This window comes from Acartia tonsa, chromosome 3 (genome assembly GCF_053477335.1).
Source record: "Acartia tonsa isolate MP-2025a chromosome 3, ASM5347733v1, whole genome shotgun sequence".
NCBI classification, from domain to species: Eukaryota; Metazoa; Arthropoda; class Copepoda; order Calanoida; family Acartiidae; genus Acartia; species Acartia tonsa.
In genome coordinates this window covers 28,117,192-28,129,219 of record NC_137262.1, presented here as the reverse complement: position 1 = coordinate 28,129,219, position 12,028 = coordinate 28,117,192, and the positions used below count along the sequence as shown (strand labels likewise).

General features: G+C 32.3%; 1 protein-coding gene across 1 annotated transcript in view; it reads right to left on the bottom strand.

The window, feature by feature from the left end:
* Positions 1 to 12,028, bottom strand: part of LOC145314816 (condensin-2 complex subunit D3-L-like) — a 28,177-nt gene that overhangs the window by 7,534 nt on the left and 8,615 nt on the right. Inside the window, exons 10-31 of the mRNA XM_080154897.1 lie at positions 11,703 to 11,840; positions 11,503 to 11,577; positions 10,542 to 10,680; positions 9,943 to 10,002; positions 9,537 to 9,640; positions 8,792 to 8,923; positions 8,284 to 8,350; positions 7,871 to 7,994; positions 7,459 to 7,540; positions 7,193 to 7,295; positions 6,087 to 6,153; positions 5,702 to 5,820; positions 5,224 to 5,304; positions 4,606 to 5,134; positions 3,441 to 3,555; positions 2,893 to 2,990; positions 2,442 to 2,564; positions 1,997 to 2,161; positions 1,500 to 1,640; positions 1,118 to 1,230; positions 641 to 730; positions 43 to 133 (exon numbers count right to left, since the gene is read on the bottom strand). Of these exons, the coding sequence (XP_080011023.1) occupies positions 43 to 133; positions 641 to 730; positions 1,118 to 1,230; positions 1,500 to 1,640; positions 1,997 to 2,161; positions 2,442 to 2,564; positions 2,893 to 2,990; positions 3,441 to 3,555; positions 4,606 to 5,134; positions 5,224 to 5,304; positions 5,702 to 5,820; positions 6,087 to 6,153; positions 7,193 to 7,295; positions 7,459 to 7,540; positions 7,871 to 7,994; positions 8,284 to 8,350; positions 8,792 to 8,923; positions 9,537 to 9,640; positions 9,943 to 10,002; positions 10,542 to 10,680; positions 11,503 to 11,577; positions 11,703 to 11,840 (2,756 nt within the window). The remainder of the gene's footprint in view (positions 1 to 42; positions 134 to 640; positions 731 to 1,117; positions 1,231 to 1,499; positions 1,641 to 1,996; positions 2,162 to 2,441; positions 2,565 to 2,892; positions 2,991 to 3,440; positions 3,556 to 4,605; positions 5,135 to 5,223; positions 5,305 to 5,701; positions 5,821 to 6,086; positions 6,154 to 7,192; positions 7,296 to 7,458; positions 7,541 to 7,870; positions 7,995 to 8,283; positions 8,351 to 8,791; positions 8,924 to 9,536; positions 9,641 to 9,942; positions 10,003 to 10,541; positions 10,681 to 11,502; positions 11,578 to 11,702; positions 11,841 to 12,028) is intronic.

The following is a 12,028-nucleotide window of genomic DNA, read 5'->3' as shown; positions in this document are numbered from 1 at the left end:
CATGTACTTTTTATTGCGTTAAAAATTGAAACTATTACAAACCTTTTGATCTGAGACTCCTTGCAATATTTCTTGATTCATAAAGAAAACTGTCCGAAACTTTTCTTCATCTGTCATATGTAGTAACATGTACCTTTATATAAAAATATAAATGGGAAATGGGTATTAAAAGGGACTATGCAGCACGTACGTAAGCAAATGGTGTTAAGTATTTTCAGGTTGAATATACTTCTTTCTTTTAACTATGGTAAAATGCATGAAAAACGGCTGCGGTTTTATGAGAGGAAAGAAAAATAACAAATAGGTAACTAGTGATTTTGTCGAAAAGTATCAAATGTTTTAACTTTTTTATTCACACTTAATTAATGGTAGTAATAAATTTATTTTGTTGATGCAAAAATATTTATCAGAAACCTATTCTATCTACCAAACAAATGCTTGACAGGAGAGAAAAGTAGTCAAAATCTATCCTACGACTTAAGCATAAAAATTAAAAAGCCAAAACCATCCCATGACCTATAAAAGCTATATTCCCAGAAGTAAAGAGCCCAACCGGTTTAGTGGTTACCAAGATCTTAAGCTTCAGATGGACGGACAGAAACACAGACATCGTTCTACTTTGTATTAAAGATAATCATACCTAAACAATTTGAATCTGTTATCTCTGTTTTGAGATCCACTAAGGCTGAAGCATGCCTTTTCTTTGTCTGTCTGTTCAAACTTATTGTACCTGAACAAAGATAAATTTTCGTACTATTGACTGCGCCCCCAAGCATTTAGGAGAGGTTTGACAGTAAATTAGTAAATGAAGGGAAGGGTTATGTGGTCGCTAAAAACTGTTAGATCAATGTATATACTATATTATAAAATTTGTCGTCAATTGAGCTTGCTAAAAAGAACCTTATTTGTTGGTCTGTTTGTACGTCCAGTAGGAAGGGAGGGGATGGGGTAAAGGGGGTTTATGAGGTTTTTTGTTATAATAGCCATCTGCGAGCATCATTTAATTAGAGTTAGTACATGAAAATCTACAAGTAATAATATATCGATTGTTAAATTATCTTTTCAACAGTGATATGAATAGGTATGATAGCATTTTTCAACAGTTTATACATCTTACCTGTCATGACCTTTGAAGTTATTATAGTAAAAGACAGCTTCTAAAAAACTTGAATACATGATGTTAGGATTTCTTTTCAACAATCTCTGCTCTATGAAGAACTCGGACAAGCTCTAAATAATATTTCTATATTAGTATAATAGTTTAGGCTTTTTTAAAAGCATATATTTAATTTGGCTATTCTCAGATTTAGAAAAATGGTTATTCTGATTTCTTCATTTTTGAGAAAAAAAATTTATTTAATTTCAACTGGATTAAAACTGGTTCTGAGCATTACAAAAATCATGTATCGTACTGTATTGTAAATTATTACACACAGACTGACAGACAGACAACCTGTTATTTTTATATAAGTTAGAATACCAACTTGTTGAGTGTTTACCTTTATTTCTCTGGAAGGGTCGAGCAAAGCTTGAAGAAAGTGCAGAAAGAATTTTGATTTTCCTCTAATTTTAAGATAATCCTCTTGAAGTAGATGGACCAGTTGAACTAAGGTTGTGCGTCGCACCATAATGGACTCGTCCTATAATATAAAAATCAAATGTTGGGGGAAAAGGAACTAATGTTTGCTTTCCTTTGTTAAAGACTTCAAAAGCCAAAGTGTCAGTGTACTGATAAATTCAAACCTACATTAATACTAAATAGTCACTTCAACCATAGCCTCTTCAGGAGGTTTGGTGGTCACGAAAATAGCCTAAAACCACTTCAGTGCAAAGTTTATCCAATTCAAACCGGCATTTTCCAAGATCTTTAGCTACACAGACAAATAAAACTTTCTACTCTTTGTAGGTAATAAACACAGAGACAAGAAACTTTAAGATTCTTGCAAACAATGCTCAGTCCCCAGCTAGTAGCTACAAAAATTAAAAATGTGTTTACCTTTAAACACGCGGCCATCTGAGGTATCAAGGGATCCACAAGAGATGCGTATCTGACGCACATATCTGACAGCACATACATAATATTTGTCTTCATTGCTGCGTCACTAGTTTTGTCCAGTATTTGTCCAAACGCAGGGATAATCTTCTTGGCATTATCCTCATTCTGTTAATTAAAATTATATTAGGTTTGATTTTTTTGTAGCACAACTACTCTATAAATAGTTTATGCCCATAGGTCCGTCCTTGAATCTTATTTAAGAATACAGGTTCTATGCAAAATATATTTTTCTGTACATTAAGAACCACAAATAGGTATTTTTTAGGGTATGCCTTTATTTCTTAATGTATCAACAAAAGTAACATATGTCCTTGTTCTCTATACATTTTCACTCAAGGTTTATACATAACTACTTTGGGGGAGTGGGTAAAACTTTGTACTTGACCTGAAGGCACATTTTGCCGAGAGTGCCAACGGCCACAGCTCTCAGCTGACTGGAGGGAATAAACCTGCACTGAAACTCTTGACTGAACACAGGCGCCTGGTCATCGTGATCCATTCCTTCGTCCTTAATAATGATGATTAAAACGGGTAGTTCTATAAAGTTTATCTCCTATTTTGTTTAGCAACATAGAATATAAATTGTAAGATATTTCAAAGATTAAATTTCCAAAAAGTTAGTTTAAATCCTCCTATAAAATACTTTGCTGGCAATTCAAAGTTATTACCTAGTAAATATATAATAAGTGAATTAGCAAGACTCTTTTTACACTCATTTTCATGAAACTTTGTCCATACTTTATCTACATCTAGCTTTTGTCTAATAATTCTTAATCATTTTTAAGTAACAGTTATTTGAGCACAAGTATTTTAGAGCTAATACAAAAATAACCAACCTTGAAGAAAACAATGCTCTGTATAAGAAGAAACAGTCTTTTTGATAGTCTTGTATAGGATATCTGTGCTAGTTCACCAAGGGTAAACACATATCTAAGTACAAAGTTGTTTATCAATAGTTTGAAACCAAACAAGAGAAAAAATGACTAAAACCAAAATGCTCCAACAAACGACCCTTCAATTAATCTACAATAATTTCTTTCTAGACCTGGAAAATAAGTTTAAATTGAGACAATTTCTCTGATTTTTAAAATTCCATTTTCTATACTGACGGGTAGTACTCCCATAGAAACCTAAAGGATTATTTTTTTCTAGGGACGTTTTCTCTTGGGTAGGTTTTCCCCTAGACTTACAAATAAGAAGATTCACTGTAAATGTGAACCATACCGGCCTAGCAGCATCACTACAAATCAATCAATCAATCAACTACAAAGTAAACACAGACAGAAGACATCCTGTTACTTTTGAATAATGATTTATCATACAAAATTATTTTTATAATAATTCAGCAATTAATGTTTATTATTTATCTAACAACTATGCCTAGAAATGCTTCTATCTGATCTCTTATGGCTTGGGACACCAAGAATTTGTCTGTTGAGAAAATCTTCAATTTTGTGGATAACTCCGACTGTCCATGCTTCTAAAGCTGAATGATAAGCCTAAAATTATACAATTTTTTTTAGAGTACAGCTGCTGTACTACAGCATTTACTTTGTTCAGCTTATGAACGTAGGACCGTCCATCTGTAATTCTGTCACAGAATATATATTTATCGCATCGTATTCTGGGCAGCTTTCTGCAGAAATTAATATAAAAAAGGATTAAATTTGCAATTTTTATTTTATTATTCGTGGAAAATTGTTTTTAATACGATGCTTTACAATTACATCTTTTTCAGTAGGCTGAGAACTGGTTCTAATCAAGGGGATATTAATCGATTCGAAACCATACTGGAAGATCAATAACAATACAGTCTATGCAGAAAAATTCAACGGAGCAGACAAAAACAAGAATAATAATAAACAAATAAGCGTCAATAGAAAAGCTATTTATTATATAGCCCATTTGATTAGTTGACATTTAAACAATATGAGTATTAGCTTGTCATAGCTACGATAATTGTGGACAATCGTAATGTTTATTTAATACTTGCGGCTATGTCCCTAGCAAAAAGGGGCTTTGTGTTCGAAGGCGAATAAAAGGGGTGAGAAATAAAAACCTAAAACCACTCTAAGACCTACATCTAAATTATAAATAGTCTAAAACCATCCCAATGCATATGTGAAGTTTCCCTTGAATGGACAACTCAATGGGTTTAATACCTAGTCATTGATATCTAAACCTACAAACAGAAAACTTTAGAGGCCTCTAGTGGCACTTTAGATGGTTTTGTTTCTTAAAGTCTCTACGTTACTTCTTTATGTTACGATACCTCTTTATGTTACGTTGAAGTCTCCCATAGGTATATTTTTAAAATTTTCGATTTTTTTGTCATTTCTCTTGGGAGGGTGGTTGTACCCTCCCCCAAAATAGTTATAAACCTTCCCAGAACCCATGAGAATCTACCCTGTTAAGGAGAACCCGATCGGTTCAGCGGTTAGCGAGATCCTTCGGTACAGACACAGAGACAAACAAATAGACAAGCATCCTGTTACTTTAGTATAAGGATAGGATGAAAAATCCTTACTTTTCAAATAAAAAAAACTTACTTTTAAAGTTTCATTTCTTTTCCTTATAATGACCGTACAAATATCCAGTGATGTTGCAATAATCTCCACAGGCAGTTGAAACTGTTCCAGCTTTATTTGCAGAGTTTCCTTCAGCGTGTCCTGTTCATCTTCGTCCAAGTTGGCAACGCTGGCTAACAATACTTTGGCAATATTCAGCAAAGTGTCTAAATTGCCAGGAGTTTGCATGGATAGGCGAGAGCTAGTTTGGCTGGACACAGCTGACTCTGATTGGCTAATTGTGGACATCCCGTCCTGCGATTGGCTGTTGTTACTTATGTGTGATCTACTGGGGCTGGTCTGCGATTGGCTTTGGCTTGCCTGGCTGTATTGTGATTGGCTGTAGCCTTCTGGGCGCTGGGTTGGCGCTAAATTGCACTGTGGCTCCTGCAGGGCCTTGTTAAACTGCTGGAGAACAAAATGTGCATCTGTGCATGGAACGTAGGGAGTTAAAACACCCAAAAACAGCCAGGATTCTGTACATCTGTCCGACTCAATATAACTCAACAAACTGAAGAAAGAATGGATATCATAAGTAAGATTACTTCTAATTGTTATGTATATATGAAAAAAAGAGTTTTCAAAGTAATAAAAATTCACCTAGCTATGTGATTCTTTGTGATCATCTTCTCTTTAGCCCAAGAGGCAACTGCTTGGGATAGATAGAGTACCATTTTCAACCTACAACAAAAAAAATTATGAATTTGCTAGTATCTAAACTCAAGGATAAATGTATGCAGATATCCACTTGTTAAGTAATTACCAATTGTGTGCACAACAATTTTATAAATATTTTGTATTAATCCTGTACTACAAAGTAATTTATAGTTTTTTTTGTATGTGTTTAAGATCTCTGATATTGCTGGACCGAATAGGTTGTACTCTTTAGAGAAGGTATTATATGTCCTTGGGTGGTTTTAAGCGATTTTTCTAACCTCCCCTACCCTCCCATGGATGCGAAACAACTAGTAATATCATAAGGGGGTAAAAGAAATAAGAAGAAAAGTCTAAGTTTAAAATGTATGGCTGTCGTGTTATCTACTTAATATTTTATTTATCCTCATGTACTAAATCCTACCTGTCCACTGAATGAAGAGCCAGCCAAGGCAGGTTATGTAGGTCAGTTTCAGATTTAGCCTCTGGTACCAGGTTACTCATGATGACACTAAAGATTGACTCGCAAGCTTTTTCAGCTACCTAAATTTACAGAACAGTTTAATAGAATCATTTTATACCGTAAATAAAAATACTTATTCTATTAACTTTAACCTAAAAATCCTCGAAATGACAAGTCAATTTGTGGCACACAAACGAACAAACACATATAAACTTTTTGGAGATTACTGTTTTGGAGGTCCAATTGGGTATACAAATGACGAGAAAGCATTAAAAATATTAGTGGAAGAAGTAAAAACCATATTTCTTTTTATCACAAAGGCATTAAAAAATAAGCATTTTCTCACCTTTGATTCTACATCTTTAACCATTGGCATGATGCCCATGACCCAAGCATCAACCAGCTTTACATCCCTAAATATTGAATGAATGGAGCGTTTTGACTTTGACACGAAATAGTATTTAATCCGAACGTGTAGAAAGTGTCAACACCCATCTTAATACTGAAAGAGGATTATCCACGAACAAGAGCAAGTGATTCTAAGCACCTTCCAGCATTGATCCATAGTATTTTTTTGTGAATATATTTACTAGGTCTATGTTTAATATTTAGTTTTTCGACTAGAAAGTTTTGCTTCACCATGATTTTATATGAAAAAAAAAACTTTGAAATGTAAATAATTTTTTGATGCAATGTCTTCAAATGCTTTGTTGAGTTCAAAGGACAAAATAAAATAAAAGCAAAAAATGTTGTAAATTGTAAATGTAAAAGTACATTAATTAAACTGTTTAAAATATTACAAGCTACCAACCCTTTTTCTAAATATACATTTTTAATCAAAATAATATACTTTTGTGTCAAAGCTTTTAAACAACAGTTTGAACTCATCAAAACATTTGATGATATTGCACTAAAAAAATGCTTTTTTTTCAATGTAATACTATGGTAAAACCTAACTTTTTAGTCGATAAACCAAATATTAAACATAAACCTAGTATATTCACTACAAAAATGCTATGGATCAATGCTGGAAGGCGCTTAGAATCACTTGCTCTTGTTCGTGGATAGTCCCCTTTGGTAGGCCTCTCTTCCCCCTTTTCTTCTCTCCATCTAAGGTTTACACCCCCCAGCAAACCCTAAGCACTTTACTGATTTAATCTTTTAAAAACCTTGGCATTTTAATTCAATTCTATAGTATATGTTCTTTAGACTTTAGCAGAGTGTTTGATAAATTCTAATACCATTAGGATTTATTTGTTTTTAACTTTATTCATTAAGTTATACATTTCAGGGAAGCTAAACTTAGGTCACGGAATGGCTCTAGGCTATTTTATTATTGATTTAGGTCTTGGGTTGGTCTTAAGCTATTTTTCTGTTCCTTAATTCGAACAAAACCCTAGTACTAAAGCAATTAAAATTTGCCTAGGATAAGAGGATCAAAGATTGAAGTACCTTGGATTTTCTAGAACAAGATCGGTTAGAACACAAGCAAGCTGTTTCCTAATGGCCACACTCGGGTCCGCACAGTGTTTCACAAGGATACTTAACATATCTCCTAAAAAGAAAATATTTGAACCTAAAAGTAAAAGAGGTTCTTAAAAGGTGTAATCTAAAGGTTTTAATAGTGTTAAATAATATTATTTTAACAACGTTGCGTAAAAACTTGTTTGCGTATGTTAACTTTTTTTTACAATCCTTGCTGTTAAGAAAATGCTTACCTGAAATGTTTCCACTGTTTCTGAGAATATTTTCAATGACAGTGAGGCCAGACTTTCTTACAAACACAGAGATATCAAGAACCTAAAAAAGGAATTGAACATAAAACAAGGACAATTCAAATATGAATCATTGAAAGATTTTTAAAAAGAAATCTAGAATCAAGAATCTAAAGAGCCAATAAATTGATGTACTTTCCCCAATTATGATGCACAAAATCACCCTTTCTGTAAAATATAATAAGTGGTTGAAACATTCGGACACTCAATTTTATAAACCAAACAATCAAAATTCAAATAATGTTAAGCCATGGAATAAAAAAATGTTATTTTAAACGTTTGGGGGCTAGTGCAATATACAGCACAATATTTCCTTTTGCTCATTAATATGCAAAAAAAATCTATAAAAACTTGCCTTTGCTTTATTTTGATTGATAAAAATAGGCCACGGGGGTAACGGGTTTACATCCTTCACAAGTTCATCAATATTTTCTTCTACAGGATTTTCCAGGATTTCTGGCCAATCTACTTCGTTTTCACTAAAGTAATATAGTGTTTTTTTAAAGGATTTTTTGCTTAAACTTTAACATCCATCCCATAATATAAAGTACCTAGAAAGTTATTGTCTGAGGCATATGAGTTCAATAACTACTGAAAAGATTGAGTTTTCTTTATAAGTGAAGCTTCACGCAGTTCCAGAAATGGTTTTAAACTATTCTTCAGTCCCCTTCCAACCATTTTGAATAATAGGCCCCTAGATACTATGGGCGCAGCTGTTATGAAATGACTATTATGATATTGATCATTTAAATGCAAATTAAAATTTACCTGGTATTATTTTGAGCTTTGCGCAGCATTTCTTTAATAGCAGCATTTTCACAGGATGTTATTTCACCTTAATTCAAATAATTATATAAGTATTGTTACATGACTTTTTTCTTATTTTTGCAGTTTCCCCAAAAGTTCCTCGTCGATCAGATAAATCCCACAACTACAACTTGTATAATTTGCTAGGCATTTTGAGAAAAGCACCCCAATTATTATTAGAACATTCCTCATTTCTGATCTGATTTTTCTTTTTAGTAACGCAACTCCCTACTATTAAGAGTACGTCCGCTAGTTCATTCACCCAGCGGTCTGTTAATCATAGACCGCTAAGAATATAAACTTCTCAATTCACATTATCAATATCCAACAAATTTTTAAGTAACAACTACAAACAATCAGTACTTAAATTAACTATTATTTTAAATCTAAATTCTGATTAGATTGCTATTGCTGCGTTACATCTAGACTATCTGACTATATATTATTTCTTTATAATATTAAATCTTACCCAAAACTTTTAAAGCTTGCGTTGTAACTGTGTTAGCAACATCATTAGTTTTTTCATAGATAATAGCAAACATAGCTGATGAATATTTGTTTAAAATCTCCTTTTTTCTTGCAGAATTTTCTGTTTCCTCGTCTAAAAAAAGACGTTTAATTTGAAACAATGAACTTAACTTTAAAAAATGGTTGTTTATTGAAGCAATAAGCTGAGCATATTATCTAAACAATAAACGATGATTAAAGAAAGAGTTACCTTTTGAAACAGTAGACTAAGCATAGGGAAAAAATAGATAGAGAATGAACTAGAAGAAATAAAGAAAGATGAGTTTGAATAAAAGATTGACAAACAAACAGACATGATTTGCAACTTAAAATATACACATAAATGAACAGAAAGGAAGATTTACTTACTTACATTGATCAATTCCTGGTTTGAGCGATTTATATTTAATCATAAAGAGGCACAAACAAGAACACGTATCGCTGGATCGACTATGGTAGCCAGATCACCAAATTTATTTTGTACTTAATCTATAAATCTAAAGAAAACTTTTCAATCATCCTAAAATGGTTACTAACATAAGATTTTATCCAATTTTTGGGGATATTAACTACGAGAATGGAATACCTATTCATTTTTTAAAAATAATTTTGGTGAGCTGGCTACCATAGCTGAATCATCGACACTTTTTTGTTGTTGAATAATCCAATATCACCTCTTTTATTAATTCCCCACAAAATTGTAATACCTGAGTTACTGGTAGTAAGCAGACATCCTAGAATTTCAACGGCCATAACTCTAGAGGACGTCTTAGATATAAAGGCGTATTTCATTAACCATCGAATTCCCATACTAAAAATTAAAGATAAATTTGAAAACTTAGATCATCTATACCAATTAAGTAACAGGATGTCTATGTGTGTGTGTGTGTATGTCAGTTCGAGTGTCTGATCAAAGAGTTTCACTATCCATGGTTCTCCTTTACGGTCCAGGGAAGGTTTTTAACTCAAATGCTATGTAAACACATCATACTTCTTACTTATTTATCAGACAAATGCAATTAAGTTATAGAGTATCCTTGCTACAAAATTAAATTCTAACTTGCAATTAGTATTTAAGAAAATAATCTTAACAAATCAAAAGCGAACACTTACTCATACTGTTTTGGTTCTAGTAGACCAAAAAGGTTCACTATTGTCAAAGAAGCCTCTCGCCTGAAATAGAAACCTTATAAAAATTTTTTGGTACATGTCAAAATTACAGTCCCTCCCTGGTAAATTATCTCGGTCACCAAAAATTAATAAACGCGAACTCTCATAGGTTGGATTCAACAATTTTATTAAATATTATTAAGTTAGATCAAACTAGCAGCATTTAGACTTTTCAACCTATAGGTATTAATTCTAGGAGGGATAATTTTGTATGCCATAATTTAGGGTGTACATTATCTTATCTGCATATATTGTTTTATCAGACCTATAAAATCCCTTTGTAAAAATTTTCCATTTACATAAAATATTTTCAAGTATGGCTTCAAAACCATTAATAAACGCTGGATTAGAGAACCGGTTCTCACTCTCAGCTATACTGAAAACTCGTATAGCATTGTATACGTATTAGAAAAAAAATTTCCACGAATATTAAAATAAAAATTATAAAACTAATACCTACCAGTTTTGGTTGCACGGGACTTAATCTTATAATATTTAATTTTAATATGTTATCTACTATGCGATAAATAGCTATTAATAACCTGTATTCTGTTTTATCAGGTGTCCTAGCGGCCAGATGTTGAATTAAAACAAGGATGGACGTACTCATGACTTCCTTATTGGCATCGCCAGCAGAACAATTGGTACTGACTATGTGGGTCAATAATCCAAGACAGTTTTCTGAAATAAGTAAATATAAGTTATTTGAGACTTTTGGTTTCGGTGTAAAAATAACTAGGAAGACATAAATAAAAACATCCATAAATAGCGAAGTATAAAAAATTAATAGAATTGACGAACGACAAAGTGAATTATAGAGCATATGTTCAGTCACACCAAATCATGACCGACAGATTAACGGGGAAAAAACAATGTATAGACCAGATGCACAAATGTTACAAAAAATTCAACAGTCCATCTTCCAATAGCAGCTATTAAAAGCACATTTCTTCCATTGCATTGCTTGTGTTCGAACTTCCTGGCAAATAGGCCAAGTAAATTATGGATTAACTTTGCTACTTAAACCTTTAAGCCAAAATTAACACTTTGGTGGCACTGTGGTCTAGAATTGAATCAAGACAAAAGTAAGTGCCGAGCCCTGGGACCTATGTATGGTGAAAATAGACAAAAAACCAAGATTATTCCAGGTAAAACCAAAATATTTCAGCGGGGGCTTTTTGAGAAAATTAGATTTGAAAATTTCAAGTTCAATTTTCACCCCCTAGGAGTTGCCGCATAATCATGACAAGAAAAGCAAATATTATTTATTTTAAATTTTTAACAACTTTGCTTTTATAAAGTTCTTCATAAAACCACTCCTGAAGGGAGTTAATAAATGGCCATTTTTATCACTTGCTTTGTAAAGGTCACGAAAATTCAGCCTAAAATAAATCATATATAGAGAGGTTTTAAGAAGGACTACAAATCTAATAAGTTGAACTTTTTACTTAATTATCCTTAAACGAACAATCTTGCATTCAGATTTAATGATAAAATACTTACTTTTGATAACTAAAAGTCCAGCGCTTGTAACATGACTTGATTCATCTGGTATCATTAAAATCAAGGGTATCAACTCTAAAATTAAATATATAATACGAAACTTTCTAATTGGTCTTATTTATAAGTTTTTCTAACAAATTCTTGATGTTTACAAGTTATAATTCTTTTTTAAAAGAACAGGAAAAGTTTCATATGCTAACCTTTAAAAACAAATCCAGTGCAGATGGCCAAATCTCCATGGTTAGAATTTGAAATATACTGCAAACATTTGATAGAAGAAAATGCAAGATTCTCTATGGGAAATCTCTGATGTCTTCCTCCTTCAGACTGTTCTATGACTAAAAAAGTGAGTTAATTTAACGTTTAGCATCTTTAACATTTTTTTTTTTATACAGTTTCTTAATCATTTCATAGAATTTTTAACAAAAAGTTCCTAGTCAAGCATAAAAAAACCATTCCCAATTATCATGAAAATTGTTTTTTTTTTGTTTGCTTTTATTTAAGGTTGGGAAAGGTTAGGTTATTA